At 33.4% G+C, this 18,043-nt stretch overlaps 1 protein-coding gene across 1 annotated transcript; it reads right to left on the reverse strand.

The window, feature by feature from the left end:
- Positions 1-5,128: 5,128 nt before the first annotated feature.
- LOC130826929 (protein fluG) lies at positions 5,129-17,788 on the reverse strand. The gene is made up of 18 exons (XM_057692560.1): positions 17,453-17,788; positions 13,205-13,456; positions 13,040-13,109; positions 12,686-12,799; positions 12,488-12,593; positions 11,829-11,985; positions 11,647-11,742; positions 10,824-10,872; positions 10,324-10,592; positions 9,784-9,956; positions 9,369-9,489; positions 9,024-9,076; positions 8,801-8,930; positions 8,484-8,629; positions 8,109-8,294; positions 7,230-7,462; positions 6,414-6,556; positions 5,129-5,349 (listed from the first exon to the last, which is right to left on the reverse strand). The coding sequence occupies exons 1-18, from the start codon at positions 17,615-17,617 to the stop codon at positions 5,287-5,289; spliced, it is 2,526 nt and encodes an 841-aa protein (XP_057548543.1). The 5' UTR covers positions 17,618-17,788; the 3' UTR covers positions 5,129-5,286.
- Between the last annotated feature and the right edge of the window lie 255 nt (positions 17,789-18,043).

Genomic DNA, 18,043 nt, shown 5'->3' on the forward strand with positions numbered 1-18,043 from the left:
CACACAGGAGCGTAGCTGCGTGGGAGGGCTCCATTGCCCAATTGGTTACTCGTCAGTACTACCAGGCGAGTACATTACAGTGGGAGGTGGATGACAGGGTAATAGGGTAGTCGAACTAGCTGGATTCAGATACATTCATAGGTTGTTGGGCGGGGGCTTAGAGCTCGATCGAGCTCTTATCACTGCATTGGTGGAGAGGTGGAGGCTGGAGACACATACGTTCCACCTCACAGTTGGCGAGGCAACGATCACGTTGCAAAATGTGGCAGTTATCATGGGACTGCCCATTGAAGGTCAAGCAGTGATTGGTCATGGAGAGGGAAATTGGCCAGCAATAGTTCATGAGCTACTAGGGGTTTGGCCTGAAAACCCTCAAGACCCCACACAGCCAAAGATCATTGTTGGATCGTCATTGAAGCTGACTTGGCTCCGACAGCATTTTAGCGCGCTTGAAGATGACGCGGATGATGTGACGGTTGATAGACATGCGCGAGCTTACATCTTGTACCTGTTTGGATGCATCTTGTTTCCAAATAAGAGCGACGACTCGGTATAGTTGATTTATCTCCCTCTACTGGGAGACTTGGAGCGCATAGATGAGTACAGTTGGGGAAGTGCTACCCTAGCGTATCTGTATCGTAACTTATGTTGAGCATCTCGTAAGGGCGCTAAGGACATTGGTGGCTGCTTGATGTTGTTACAGATATGGTCATGGGAGCACATTCATATAGGGAGGCCCATTGTTCGGACGATTCGACCGGATGGGCAACATGATCACGAAGATGACGCGGATGATTTTGAACTGTTAGGGTCACAGCATCGGCGCGGTATGGATCCTTTGGCAGTAAGGTAGCAACACTCAATTCACTATTCAAATTCATAATTTCACTATTTTATGATACATGAAAATGTTAAACAATGTTTATTTGTTTGCAGCTGGCTTCGCGTATATCTTTCGAGATCCCACTCCCCACATACTCTCGTCTACTACAGAGACGCACTAGATCGACAATGGGATGAGCAGGTTATTAACATTTACTATTTGTATTAGTTATGAATAAATTGTATACATTACTAAGCATATTGATTTCTATTACAGATGACATGGCAGCCTTACACAGCGGCTAAGATGGACGCTCTGCCGCACATATGTACATCGGGCCACGAGATTTGGAGATCGCGTTGTCCACTTATTTGCGACATCGTCGAGCTACATCTCCCGAATCGTGTCATGCGTCAATTCGGTTTGGAGCAGGTAATTCCGCAAGTCTGTGACACCCAACCTCAACTACATGCGATCGATCGGAGGACTGGGGACAAGAACTACCTCGTACGACATAGATCGCATGTAGATGCGTGGAATGACCGAGCATCTAGTTTGGTTGGAGGAGATAACTTCACAGGTCATAGCTCTGCTATGTACATGAGTTGGTACAGGCGTATCTCCATATTACGCCTAACGAACACCACATTTGCGCAGCCAGGATCACATTACCATCCGACATCTACGTTACTGGTACGTCTTCTTTCAACACTCATAACAAATAGTAATAGTTTTAAGTGACTCTTTTAACAATATAATGATAACAAACAGGCTGAGCGCATCCGATCGGTGCTCATACAATGTAATGACACGATTCAAGGGGCCGCTACATCGCCAGTTGATGTGGGGTATCGACTATGTTCTCAGACCTTAGGCTCCATTAACGCGTCATTGACCGATGCATTGAGTCAGGCGGGGTATGAATACCTCATACCGACTCCACCCGTCATTGGCGAGGTAGATGACACATTCCACACTCCTTCTCCAAGGAATTCAGCCCACCGAGGTAGCTCTTCCGGAGGATCCAGTTCTCGGTCCACAAGAGGTCGCCAGCGTTCATCTACTCGAGGTTGGTCTTCCAGATCGCCATCGACATCCGCTACTATGTCGCCATTCGTTCCTCCAGCTTCCATCACCACTCCTCCTCCACATCCATCACCTCCGCAAAGGATTATCACATATCAGCGTGCTAGTCAACGACGAGCTCCTGCTCTTAATGTCATTGTGGAGGTTAACGAGTTCACACCATCATCATCCACCGGTGCGCAAAACAAAAGGGGCCGGGGGTTGTAGTTTAACAAACTTTGTATATTCTTATATGACTTGAACTTCTTGTATGACTTTCCATAATTGTAATATATCTTTGGATTATTTTCATAATTAATGTTTTCAAATCAAGCCGGTTCGTAATTGATTATTATGGAATATATGGTATTGAACTAGTTTAATGCATGTTGCGTTCACTATTTTAAAATGAAAGAAAAAAAAAATTCAGGCCACAAGCAAACCGCCACATGAAGTGGCGGTTTACCAGGGACCAAACCGCCACTTCATGTGGCGGTTTGGTGCTCAAGGCAAACCGCCATCTCAAGTGGCGGTTTTGTCTGAAAAAAAAAAACAAATTTCCACGTGGACGGTATTGTGGGAAATACTTACCCACTTAATGCAAAGTGGGAATTATTTTTTTTCAGCCATAATATGGGAAAAGATTCCAAAAAGTGCGACTTGACCTAGGTACAGTCGTACTTTTTGTGCTACTAGTATTAAATTTTTTAAAATTTTTTTTTTTATTATTTTTATTTATATTATTATTATTATTATTATTATTATTATTATTATTATTATTATCATTGTTATTTTTATTTAATAAATGTTGTAATAAATTATTTTTGAATTTAAATAATTTATTTGAACGTTTAATTATTTTTTAATATAATAATAATTACCTTATTAGTGAAAGTAAAGGAACATTGACAGATACAGTTGGCTTCAATAAAGTATTTTTGTTCAGGTTTGGTTGAAAATAATCGGTGCTGAGAGTCTCGATGCTATATGGAATAAGAAATCCAACAACTAATTTACTAATTGAGCTTTTTTTAGCATTGTAAATGTAAATTAATTAATTGTAATCAATTCACCATATGGGAAAACTAAAAGTCTGAATTTGAACCTACAGGGATTTCTTAAGCATTATTATTATTATTATTATTATTATTATTATTATTATTATTATTATTACTATTATTTAAAAGAATATAAAAAAGTTAATAATAATAATAATAGTAATAATAATAATAATAACAACAACAACAACAACAATAATAATAATAATAATAATAATAATAATAATAATAATAATAATAATATAAATAAAATAAATAATAATTAAAAAAAAAATTAATACCAGTCGCACAAAAAGTGCGACTGGTATTAGTATATATATATTTTTTAAAATTATTATTAATTTTATTTATATTATTATTATTATTATTATTATTATTATTATTATTATTATTGTTGTTGTTGTTATTATTATTATTATTATTATTATTATTATTATTATTATTATTATTATTGTTATTATTTTTATAGTTATTATTATTATTATTATTATTATTAAATATTTATTTTTGTTTTAATTATTATATTTAATTTATTTTTTTAAATATATATTTTTTTTATTATTATTTAAATAACAATAACTTAAAAAATAAATTAATTAAACAAAAGAAATTTTGTAATTCGATATATATATATATATATATATATATATATATTAATACCAGTCGCACAAAAAGTGCGACTCGACCTAGGTACAGTCGCACTTTTTGTGCCACTGATATTATTTTTATTTTTTTTTTTAAAATGATTTTATTAATTTTCTTTATATTATTATTTTTTTTATTATTATTGTTTTTATTATTATTATTATTATTATTATTATTATTATTATTGTGATTGTTATTATTATTATTAAATTTTTATTTTTGTTTTAATTATTATATTTAATTTCTTTTTTTAAATATTTTTATTATTAATTATTATTATTATTATTATTATTATTATTATTATTAATATAAATAAGAAAATTTAAGTCCAGTGGCAAAGTTGTAATTTTTTAAATTTCAGGGGCAAATTCGTAATTTCATTAGGAGGTGTCTATAAAATGAAAAAGGGTGGCAATAAAATGAAAAGGGTGACAAACTTTAAGAATCAGGTTGTTAATTTTACAAAAAAACCTTTATTTATTAATATATGCTCCTCGTTTTAATCGATCTATTTGGCTCGATGTACTTAAAAATTTGCATACCAGACTTTTAAGGTAGTTGTTATGAAAAATTGGTGATATTTAGTGAACAATATGTGTTGATTGTTAGGGTTTATTATTATAGAAAATGCAACTCAAAAAGCTAATAGTTGATAGAAATAGTTATAGTAATTTTTATTTTCGTCCTTTCAATCAATTCAAAAGTGATTTAGTAAAAATTGTTTTTGATGTTTGATTAATTAATGATTCAAATATTAAGTTTATCAAAAAGTCATTTATTAAACACACTTCTTAGTGATTAAATTTTTAAACTGATATCAGAAAAAAAAAATTGTTTCTACAAACACAATTCAATTGAAATAGAAATATCAACAATACATTTTCAGGATTGAAACTCAAAATCATTGACATTCTGAATGATTTTATTTTGCGAACTGCTAATAAAACATTGAGGTATCAATGATGAAATGCTTTATTGTCCAAATTCAACGAAGAATTGATTTTTTAGTCGTTTATAATTTTGACTTGAATAATAATCCACATTGATTTAATTTATTTATGAATTTTAGAATACACCATTTGACTATCATTACTAAGAATCTTAGGTTAGTTTAGTGGTTAAATACTTTTCCTTTTATCTTTATAATATGAATTTGATTCTCGCCATCTATAAAATAATTTAATTCCTTTCCCTTCTACTTGTAGGATTCTATACACTAAGTTTTAATCCCGAATAAAAAAAGAATACATTATAATTACAATTTTAGTTAGCATGAATTACCATTAATATAAAATTAGAAGTTTGAGATAGATTATTTCTAACTCAATTTTAATTTCTATTACAATTACCATATAATTTTAAAGTTAAGTCTCATTTGCTTTTAACATGAAATATTTAAAGATAAGAGAGAAAATACATTGTATAAAAGTGATGGAACCATTCAAAAATAAAAATTAGACAAATTTATTAGAGCACGCTAAAATAAAATAAAAAACAGGTCAAAAATAAAAAAAATAGGCCAAATAACATCAAAACATTATTTAGTTGGAGAGAAATCAACTATATGTAGATAAAGTGTCTCAAGCATAACTAATGCCTAATAGTAGTACATGTTTATGTTATTTGATTTTTGGAGATGTAATTCACCAAATAAATGTAATAATAATTTCCCTCGATGCTTATAAATGTGTAAATCTAATAACGGTTTATGAGATTCTTGTAAGCATTCTTGTTCTGCGAGTAGTAATCTATTTCAGCCTGCAAAACATTACATGGCATCAATGTGAGATTAACCGCCTATGGCTTCTAGCAACATTAATACATTGACCTAATACTGTGAGTCTGTGAGAGATCATTTTTCGTTAAGACAAGCTTAAAACAAAAAGCCTATAGACTAATAATTTATATTGATTGGACTATTTAATTAATGTATGGGGTGCATTTCACAATGAAACCTTCTCATACCAGAATTCATGTAATATAAATTATATATCGATGACATAGGAAATAAGATGTAACGACAATAAATTAGTGCAACTAAGCATATATTACATGGAACAGAGAAAGTACTTCTAATGAACGAGCATTTTGCAATTGTAGTACTAAACATGTAGTGTAGAAAATTTGACGGATAAACAGTTGGAAAGCGTCCTAACGCAATCACCTTGTTTGATAGCATTTTTCTCTTAAGCATATGATAAGATGTATGAATATATGATATCTATACATGACCGAATTCAAAAGTTTTGCCGAAAGGCATCGAGAATTCATGGTCTTTCGGTAAACAAAGGGAAAATATTAGATGTCGAGGAAACATTTTAACCAAAAGCTTATGCTGATGGTTGCTACACAACACATGCCTCCCTCATGCCTGACGCTAACCCATGATATGGAATCAACAGTTTAAGCTGATTGAGACCCCAAATTTTGTGTTATACTCTATCATTAGAGATAAAGGAAAGCACAGAATGTTGAGTCCTAAACAACACAATAAGCTAGAAACAGAAAAAAACTACAAGTTCTCTAGAGCATGAAACTCGCTCTAATAACATAAGGAACATAATGCGAGCATTTCTACTTGCCCACTCCTTGGAGGGGGCACGGGTATGATTTGCCCGCTACCCTTCTCCCTCAGACCCTGACTTGTGCGAGATACCGGGTTTCTGACTCTTACTCTAGTAAAAATCGCTACTAATGGAATATTACGCGTTATCTTGCTGTCACATACGACTATCCGGATTTTAACTTGCTACTATATACTTAAGGCTAATAGTGAAATGTAATATGATGACAGTGAAGTATAGCATCTGATATAAACTTACCTTCCTAACTCCCTCTACAGCAGTTAGCAGCTTCTCACCTAGGAAGTCCATAAAGACATCATCCTTGTTAAGAGCTTCCAAGGATTCAGCAAGTGATTTCGGCAGTCTCTGAAGTTCCTTTTCGAGGCTAGAAGGGTTCGCTTCTGTACAACGTATAACAAAGAAAGTTGGTTGGTATGATATCACAACTGTCAAGCTAAATCCATATAATTGCGATTAAGACATCGGTTTTGCGCGTTTCACTTATTTGTCTGATCTACTACCATCGCAAAAACGTACTTTCATAGAAGCAGACTTTAAGTTGCTTTTTCATTTACTAGTTGACTTTTGACTTTTTAACTCACTTAATATCCAACAAACAACAAACAACGAACAACAAATAACTAATTTTTACCAAACATCTCCATAACAATTAACTTAAGCAACCAGCAAATCAGCTAATATTTCCAGTTGGTCAAACCAGCCAATAACTCCAACCAACAACCAATACCCAAACACACTCTTTGTTACATATTTTAGTGAGAACATGATTTGTAATAGTTACTCCATTTACCAAGCCTTACATAAGCTAACTCATTGAATCTTTTCACTCTTCTATCAATCTCATATAAGGATATCTTGACGAAGCTAACTCATTGAATCGTTTTCACTCTTCTATCAATCTCATATAAGGATATCTTGACGCAGCTGATTAAATCACATCACTATTTTCGGAAATGTCACAACTAATTACGAGAAATCCTAATATTGCATAGATGCCGATTCTATGAGTTAAATTTTCGAAACTTCGAGCATGGCGATTCCATAAAGTCTTACCAACAGGAAGAGGCAGAGAAAGGTGCCTCCGTAAGCCATCAATGCCGGCAGCAATTATAGAAGCCAAACCCAGGTAGGGATTTGCACATCCATCAAAAGATTTTATTTCAAAGTTGCTCACTAGACCATCTGTAACTCCAGGTGGACACGCGGTCCTCAGTGGGGCTTCCTTGTTCTCTTTCCCCCAGCACTGGTATGCTCCACTCCATGTGTCTGGCTGAATCCGATCATAGCTACAGATTGATAATTTCAGTTGTATATATTTTGAGTTTAACAATTATCAGATTTGAGAAATCAGTTACTAGCTTTCTGCTACATCAATCAGCACCACAAATACATAACATTCATATTGTTAAATTGAGCTGGACATATTGTAAATGCCGACATATTATTGAAGAAACCCGAAGTGCACACACTTTATAAGCCAAGAAGATATATCATCCCAAAACCATATGGCAACAGGAAAAAGGATTCCAATAACTTATAAAGTGTGCAAACCATCTTCAATTTGTCGATGTGGGATAAACGATCCCACACATATGCCTATGGAATGTAAGTTCTCCAGAAGCTAGAGTTCTTGTTACATTATATAACATATCCCGGAGCTTCAACCATCATCTTAAGTCTTTGGTTGTGTTAGATCATAGAACATATGCTAGGGTCTTAAGTATCAACTTAAGCTTTTGGTTGAGTTATATAAGATATCGTGGGAATTCAACCATCATTTTAGGCGGATGGTTAAAACCCCACGCTGTTGCCTGAATATGATATACTCGAGCAATTCTTTTACACGAGCATAAATTTAATCAATTCTAAAGATTAATGGTCATGACTTTTGATGAGAAATGCTAAAAATAGAAATCAAGATCCAAGTATTACCTGTTTGGGTTGGGAGCAGTAAAAGCCAAAATGGCAGGAAGATGAAATAGAACTCCAGCCATAAACTCCTCACCAATTTTAGACATTCCATGACTTGATCCAGCCATTCCTGTGAAAACATTTACCCCATTCTCCCATAAACTTAAGTGCACATGGGATCCAGAGCCGATATCATCCAAAGAATACCTAAGGGAAGAAAGGCGATAAACATAAAGGACAAAGGAGTCACTAGCGATGAAAATAAAAATTACGAGTACAAAAATATCAACAATTGAGTGCCAGAACATTATCAGGTCAAAGAAGCCTATATATAGCTTGCTCATCCTTTTCCCACGTTTTCGAGTAAATCGTTTTAGGCTCGGACAAGATACTTACTTTGGTGCAAAAGTTGCCAACAATCCATGCTTCCTAGCCACAGCCCTTATAGCTTCACGGGTAAAAACCAAATTATCCGCTGCACGAGTACAAAGAGTGTGTCCTAGTACCATCTCAAATTGGCCTTTTCCTGATTCTGCATGAACCTGTTGTATTTGAATAGAATAAAAAGAATTCAAAACGTCTGAGGTGAAAAGGAAAAAGAAAATACTTAATGGTGACATATAAATGAGAATTTAAGAAACGGAAACAAAGTCCACATCGTTTTTCTCCAAGTAACAACACAAGCGCACAGAAATATTATTTACTATCCCTACCTGCTCCATCGTAATATCTAGTGAATGAAGTGCAGCATACATTTCCTGAAGGATTGGAGAAGCAGCATCAAACGATGAAGTGGAACAGTACGGGGTTGAATCAAATGGTACCCATTCCTCACTTCTGTCCCTAAAATTTTTTTATATATATAAATATAATTAAACCCATGAACACCAAGGGAAGAAGAATGATACAAAAGAGCAAAAGAATTGAAATGATCACCTTGTCACTGGTTTTAAGAGATAAAATTCATTCTCAAAGCCCGCATTCATTTCCTAGACATGTAATGTAAGGATTAAGACATAAGAGATAGAATGAGCCAAAGTCGAATTCCAGTAAAGTTCATCATCATCATACCCAGTGTATCCCACCCATAGAATAACTATGACCAGGGTCTAGAGAGGAAAGGAAGGCGGCAACTCATACCCATAATGGAGAGTGCGGCCAAAGAGTCCCTCAACTCGAGAAAGATCAAGAGAAGTTCCTGCAATGAATAGGATTGAGTGAAGCTGAAGCTAACTGTGCAAGCCTGCATGAATTCCAGTAAAATTGTACGTATAAAATTACCAGATTAAACTCGTCCTTCAAAACTGCTGTAACCCTTCTTAATGCCTCCCTTGGACAATATTCCCAGGGTGTACCGGGCTTGAGTTGCATGTCCGACAAAACCATTTCCTCACCTTTAGCCCTGACAAGAAAAACAGGATCCCGACATGCTAAAAAGGAAAAGGGAACAATCAGCAGTTTTCGGTCTCATGGATAACTAACACAATTGTTGGTGTATCAGTTGATCTTGACATATTATTACACAAACATTAAATTTTCTTCTTACGGTCCAAAACATAAGATTTAAGAAAATATTTTGATGGGGAATCAGCCCATCAGGTATCTGCTGTAATCAAAGGACCAAGAGGTAAAAATGGACTCCATAAATGATAAGATGCAATGAGGAATGAGAATGGTTAAAACTCAGTATGATTACCATGGAATTGTCCTTAATGTTGACAGGTCTGGAATAAGTCTGATCTCACCCGTTCCTGTCAAGTTAGTTTCAGCAGCCGGACCATCCATAAACGATGTCATACCCATGCACGCAAAAGTCAAACCAACACCATTTTTCTTGACTACTTCATGGAAGCGTTTGACAGGAACACCCTAAAAAAAATTTGAAGCAACGGAATTACCATTACTTAGTTCGTTACTGAACCAAGAGTAGATTTCATAATGTACGTTAACAAATTAAACATACTTCTTCACAAACATTTAGCCTTTCTTAAAGGATGGATTGAGAAAAGGAAGGGGAAGTTGGGCTATAGGGAAATAGGAAGAAGAATAAGAATTCAGAGAGAAAACAAAACAAGGGAGCAAAGTACTTGAAAACTTGAGCAAAAGAATTGAGTGGAAGATCAATGAATTGTAACATGCACAGAATATATACTTTAGTAAGAAACATATGGTTTCATATTATAAATTTATAATACTGCATGCAAACAAATTAAAAGACACTAAACTAAAGACTTACGCGACATCTGCACTGCCCTGATGTATCAACCCAAATTACACGGACGAAAGTAATATTACTTTGTGGTACAATATTTCCAGTGTCTCCAAAGTTAAGAGATACGGCTTTTGTTAGGTTCGATTTACCACTCGACTTGATATTGTAAAACACAATAGCATTTTGAGCAAAAAGATCTTTAGCTGCTTCAACTGCTTCAGGAATCGTAAGATCTCCATCAAGGCAAGAATCACGTAAAACTGAAAAGATAACCTCACGGGATCTCCTGGCACCTGCAACGTTGCAATACATTCTATGAATTCTTTTGTATATCAACATTATTGCACAATGCGTAAAATAGTATGTTTTTTTAACCTTTTTACACACATTAGCCCAACCGCACAACTCTTACGCTGGTGTATGTCAGAGAGATAAATGTCTAACAACTCTTGTTCTTAATTTACTATATTAATGTTTCAGGTTTAATGTATAAAGAACTATCAAAAGAATTAAGTTGAACAAACCTAAGTAAAATGCTTCAGGAAATGCGTAGGCATCCGTGCTGAACATCACCTGCAATCAACCATTCCTGATGTAAGCTCTTAATCAATATTAACAAGCATGTTAACATGAATTTGATACTTAAGATAAATTGTTTATTAGAAAACACTGTAAACATTACTCAATGGTAAAAGCCCTTGATTGCAGGTAATACACAAAGCTAGAAATTATAGATTTTAATGCAAGAAATGTAAAATCATGCAATCAATCAAGAACAAGTTACCGAGGTTCACCCAATGTGGGCAACGTCCTCCCTATGCTTAGTTGTGCTTATTGATTGATCAAAACAAGATTTCTTAAAGAGCTTAATTTAGGTCTACAGTATAGGGCTAGAGGTTATGATTATAACTGAGAGTGTAAATGCTTAGAATAGGATTAGGAGGGTCAAAGTGCATTGGGGGTATATATAGATTATAGGGGGTATGTATAGATTATACCCCCAATTACACATTAACTTTGCTTCAAAACAAAGCGAAACAGAATGCCGAGCTTTAAGGTAGCCAACCCTGAACTCGACTCGCCTTTTTTATGATGCTGCCAAATTCTGAATTATAAAACCCATAAACTGACTCGGGCACTCGGCTTTGAGGCTTCATGAAGGAATGCCGACTCAGTCTTTCCTTTCTCTGCCTCCAAAGATTCGATTTTTTCTTCCTTTTCTCAATTGTCCCTTTTGGCTCTCCAAACCAAACCTCATAGGCTCATACATAGCTAATGATTACCGGACACTTAGACTCCATATATGATAACTAGTTCTATAGCACATCGTTCTTTAAAAAAAGACACCTTTTTTAATGGAGCCAGCTCCAGCAGCTCTTTGACCACAGATTTCATCCCGTTGTAGCTAAGTAAGAGAAGTCCCAAACCAAAGTCAAGGTACACCTAGCATAACAACAAAAGGTTCAAACAATTGGCAGAAAATTAAACCAAGGCTTAACAATTTATGATTTCAGTATTGCAAATAGTACCTGGGGATATACACATGCCAAGTACGATGCCTCTTTTGAAAATGGATAAGAAGCATGTAAGAGAACCAGGCGACACTTGGAAAATCTTGCATCTTCAAGTACTTTCCGCAGATGGAGCGGGTTTGACATCCTCAAATCCTGATCTTTGTCTCCAAATCTAAAGCCAGCCAAGAACATATATTGACTTAGGGCAAAAGAAGGCCTGATAAGGAGTAACAACAACTAGAAATAATGGAGATTGTCTAATTGGCAGAATTGGTATCAAATAACAAAGAAGACAGCAAGCATTTCCATGATATGCATGCCAAAGAACGCTTTGAGACTTCTGTTAGAGTATATAACATATCATTGGGCCTAAATTATCAACTTAAGCTTTTTGGTTGAGTTGGTTCCTTGACATGGTATCAGAAGACATCGTGACAAAAGGTCACAGGTTCAAATCTCAACCATCCCTCCTTTGAAGGGCATATTCAGTTCCTATGCACATCCACACTTCTAGCCCAATGGGCTCTCGTGTGAGGGGACGTGTTAGAGTATATAACATATCATGGGGCCTCAACCATCAGTTTAAGTTTTTGGTTGAGTTGGTTCCTTAACAACGTCTACATATATATTCTTGATACAACCTAGGGAAATCAGCTTTTAAATAATTATTTTACCCCGTATGTATCTGCATTGGCAAGTCAAAGAGCACAGAAACTTCCAAACTACGAACAAAAATGTAATCAATTAACTTCTTATTTGTGATCTGGACAGGCTTCTTAGCTGGAAAAGAACAGAGGCAGAGAAGTACTCAGTAAGTATATATTACTATATAAATATAAAGAAACAAAGAACATCATTCAGACATTACTCACCCCTTAAAACTTCAGAAAGACCATCTTGAGCATCCTTTTCAGTAACGTTTGGATCAATCTCCAGACCCCCACGATATGCAGCTATACTTTTCAACCCAACTACTGTAGCAGCTAATGTATAAAAAGGTTAGGGAAAACAAAATACAGGAAGAGAAAAGAATCACAGCCCCTCTTGTATGAGAACGTCTCACCGCGAGACGAGTCCATACAAAAGGTCCATTATGCTAAAAGTTTCTATTATTAGGATATTTAACCAAAGTATGAAGCACGTCTAACAGTGAGACCATCTCATACAAGAATTTGTGCAAGAATCATTCAAACAATCACAATTTTATGCTTATAAAGTCAAAGGATATGACTTCAGTTTTCCGACGAAAACTTCAGTGAACTTGTTCAGTGTCCATGTATCTCCGTCAGGTGAGTGCTGAATGCAGTTAGCAGAGAATGTACTTGTCAGCCTCTCGTCAGCCAAATGTTAATTCAGAATTGCAAAAACAAATAATCTGAAAATTTTCTTACTTCAGATAAAATCTTTTCTGCCAAACGCTCAATTCTTAAAATTCGACCAACAAAAGGCACATAACTCTTATGCCACTCTAAGTCCAACTTATTATCCAACTCGAGACCATCGTCAATAAGCAGTCCAGATATCCTAGCTGCTCCAAAGCAAGTTGAGCTAACAGATTCTAAGCCAGAAGTTTTCCGATAAACTTCAATGGCGTGCAAGGATGGTCTGCATTCATAGAGCTCAGCAATTTCCCTTACCCCTCTCTGCAAAAGAAATACCACTATTTATTAGGAATTAGGACGCAGCTTCAGAAATTGCATATAAACTTTTAAAATGATGTAGCGCTAAAAGGGAAAATTGAAACTGAATATTTCATTTAGGCACATAATCAAGCACTTTCCTAAAATGTAACATCAATCCCCGTGAAGAAACAAAGGGTTCCAATACATAAATACTTCATCCGTTCCATTATACCAGCTACTTTTGACTTTTTACGCAATCGAATGTGTTATTTTGATCATTTATGTATTAAACTATACACATCTAAAAACTATAAAAGGTTAATAGTTCATTATAAAAGTATGCAATTAGATGATTTAAACAAGATTCCACATGACTATATTTTTTCTTACACATTAGCCGCTATATATAAAATAAGCTAAAATGATGAATAATGCCCATAACCATAATATAGCAAGTATTTTCGAACGGAGGAAGTATGAGTCTACTGTCAAATGTATGTCACCAATCAGTGGTCACCCACTCTAGCAACAAAAACTGCAGATTATGCTAATTAAGGATTAATGATTTCTTACTTTTCTTCAGGCAAGGACCAACTTGTTGATAACTGGAGATATCTTTATAGGAAATCATGTTGAATAAATTGAGAATTTATGATACAATCGCAAATCAACCGATTCTGTTAATGTTGAATAAATTTCTTTTTAGTTGCTTATGTATAGCTTTTAAGGTTATGAATTATATGATTTCTTTAAGCAAATACCAAAAACATACTGATACTCCATTAATTGTTTAATGTTTGTCGAATTTGACCAAAACTACGTGAGAGCATCTTCGACAAATGGAGCAAATATTAAGATGCAAAGGGAGTATCTTAAGATACATGCACACACACGACCACACACTTTATAAATATTATAAACTATGATTAAGCAATGAGCTCCAAGAAAAATACTCCCTAATCTATAATCACAGAAAGAAAAACACAAAATATAAAAATTAACATAATCAGAAAGCTGAATTCCATCTCATTAGTTAGGATTTATGTCACCATCCTACCATTTAACAAAAACTTTCTTGTTGTAGCATCATATTCTAAATTTGGTTTTAGCCCCTTCTAAAACTTATGATCACAATTAGAGGTAAGTAAATTATTGCGATAGAAAGAGCATTAAATACAATAAATTGCATAATGCATTATTGTTTGTTTTGAGTTTTGCCTTTAAGATTAGTTAAGAAATCAAAATCACAATATGATCAACATTAGACTAACTCGAGCATAACCCGCTCTGACATGAAAATAACCTGCTCATGACCCAAATCCGATCTGACTACCCAAACATTTACCTCTATAACTGATTAATTATCATACTCATCTTGAACAAATGGGCCATACAAAATTATCATCCATAGATCACGATCTATGCTTAATTCATTATTATCATCATAGTCGGTATATCTCACTCATAATATCGTCCCCACCATACCCTTATGGTGTTATCTATGCCCATTGCACTACCTAAATTGACAACAAATCTTTCTTAAGAAATTTTGGACTCATAAATAATCAATACTAGCATAATCATAATTATCTTTCCTTTGGTGACTTTTATAACAATTTCGAAACTCTACTCTCATTAGTCTTAATGATAGACTCCAACTTGCCATCAACCAAATGCAACATGGCTCCCGTCTATACTAAGTTTAGAGGGTTAGATGTACGCAATATTACTCTTACGGGCCGTTTGGTTAACAACAGAAATTGGTGATAATAGGAATAATTTTAGTGTAAATTTTCATGATATATATCATGTCATTCCCATGGTAATGAAAGTTTGATTATAAAGAAGTTTTTTTGTTCATAATTTTTCATTACCACTTAATACCACATATTCAAATGGTAATGCATTGGAATGAATTTTGTGAAGAAAATGACATTGTTGAATGAGAATAAGTATGACTATTAAATTTATCAAGAGATATTCCTACCAAAATTACACGAACTTTCCATTATCATTTCCACCATTTAGTCCTACTTACCAAACGGGCATTATAGTGATAAGTTATCTGATTAAGCAGTAAGATCCCAACAAATGGTCCATACAAATTATCATCCATGATCTACACTAATTTGGCATTAATAAATCATAAATATTATATTAGAATCCTTATACGATGTGTTCTCAAGAGATTGTCATATTTTCTATTTTGATTTGTCCCTTCACTTTATTTTTTATCAACACATTTTTTAACTTTTAAAAATATGCACACAATTCAGTAGTCTTTATTAATATTTTAATATTTATGTCAATTATTAGTGTCATAATCTCTTTTGTTGCCTTTTATGATAAACTTCACTGACAGAACATCCCCAATCTAGCAAAGTGTCATGTTTGACGACGGGTCAAAGTCAAATGATGCGCATTCAAATGATTCTGGAGAATAATATTTTGTGGGATAAATGAATTGCCGAACATAATACTCCTAAATAGGAGATACACAAATTAATATTTCTAACTCTTCTGAAACATGGATCAAAAATAAATTGAAAATTTAGAGAGCCATTATGATTTGAATAGAAAAATGAAAAAAGAAACCACTTGTTTTTTTATTTTTTTGAAAGGTTGTTTTTTTGTTTCTTATTTCTTCCCCTTATATCACATTGCTTTACCAAAATTAAAAAAAAAAAAAAACAAAGAGAAGATATGCAAATAAATAAAGTATAATATTTAGTCGAGTCCCAACCAACTTTAAATTTTTACCCTAATTGCAAATAATAATCCCTCTAATTCAATATATCGTAATACTTTTTAAACGTAATAAAAATTAGAGAATATCATTCATATAATTTTACTTGTCATATATATATATATATATATATATATATATATATATATATATATATATATGCTTTAATATTATAAATAAAAAAAGTAAAAAGTATTTTGGGATTTCTACAAAAGGATAATAGAAGTACATATTGATTCCTAGTTCATTCTTTTTAATTTGTAATCTTTACTAAAAGTCAGTTTTAGTAAACTTAATTAATTGGTAAAATAAAGTTTTATAGATAAAAAAATACCTCTACAACAATAACAATAATATTAGAGTCTAACAAATTACAATAAATACGTCTTTTAATATCATTGTACGTTTTTTTTATTAATGATAAAAATGGGTTACTTCTGAATTCTGATGTGAATAATATCTTGCATAGCCTAAAAATTGATCTGTTTTTTTTGGACTACCAACTTTTTTCACCGACCTTTTTAACTAACTCCACTATATTAACAAATCAATCTAGGGGAAGGGGAAATTTAAGAAGGAGACAAGAGAATCAAACTTAGCTTATTTTGGACAAATAATATATACTCTAGCCGACATAAAATCAAATTCTCAAATTCTCAATGTATTGCTCTATAAATTTGTTTTATTTGCAAAATCCAAATTCAAAATACCGTTTTTTAAGTATAAAATATAGCAAATTCAGATAGACCAACTAGTGTTATTCCTCACAATTTTAGGATCTAGGCAAAACATTAAAAAGAGGCCCTTGTATAATTAAATTTTCGATTCTTTTTTTCTTTAACTATCCATTATATAATTTTTATTTTTTCCATCGCATTAATATCATACAAATATATAAATTTAAAATCATATAATAATAAAATATTTATACACAAATTAATTTTTAATAATAAGAATTAATCAATTTGAGACTTTTATAAACTAAAACTACTTGAAAACAACTCTCACACCAACCCCTTTATTTTCTATCATATAAATAAAATCTACTTTCTTAATTTATTTTAAGATTAACTTTTTCAATAAGCATTTTACAAACATAATTGAAAAATACAATAAATCATGTCAAAAATCAAGATTATTACTCCATTAAACCAAATTAAACCTCCATTCTCCACAGTATCATCATTCATCAGCATCACTATCCAATAGCAAGAAATAAAATTCAAAATAAAAAGGAAAATCATTTTCCGTCATAGAAGGACAAAAAATACCTTGAATGAGAGAGAATGAGGAGTGAAAGATAAAGCAACTCCATCAGCTTCAGTAAAGCATTTGATAAAAGGAAAGGACGAATCAATGGCGACGATATTATGAGCGTGACCATCGATTAACTCCATCTTCTCCACTGTCTCTCTTAGCTCTGTAAATCTATCCATTTTCTCTCTGTTCTTTCTCTCTCTTCCCGATGTTAGGGATGAAGAATGTAAGGTTCGATTTGCAGTTTCTGTTTTCTGGATTTTGACTTTGATTTGCTTTTTATAGACTTTTCGGATTTTGATGTTTGGGATTGAATCACCGGTGAGTGACGGAGCAGTGGACCGTCTATAATTATGCTAATATATATATATATATATATATATATATATATATATATATATAATATAATATAATATAAGGGAGAGATCCATTGAGACTTATCAATTTCAACCTTCTCCCCTATAAATATAAACATTAACTCTAGTATCTTTCATCAAAATCATATTTTTCCTCCAAATCTAAATACGGTAGAGTTAGGGTTTATGTTTTGGGGAAAAAATTAAAACTGATGGCATTTGAAATGGTGAGTCGCATAAATAAGCGTA

The sequence above is a fragment of the Amaranthus tricolor genome, chromosome 11 (genome assembly GCF_026212465.1).
Source record: "Amaranthus tricolor cultivar Red isolate AtriRed21 chromosome 11, ASM2621246v1, whole genome shotgun sequence".
Lineage (NCBI taxonomy): Eukaryota > Viridiplantae > Streptophyta > Magnoliopsida > Caryophyllales > Amaranthaceae > Amaranthus > Amaranthus tricolor.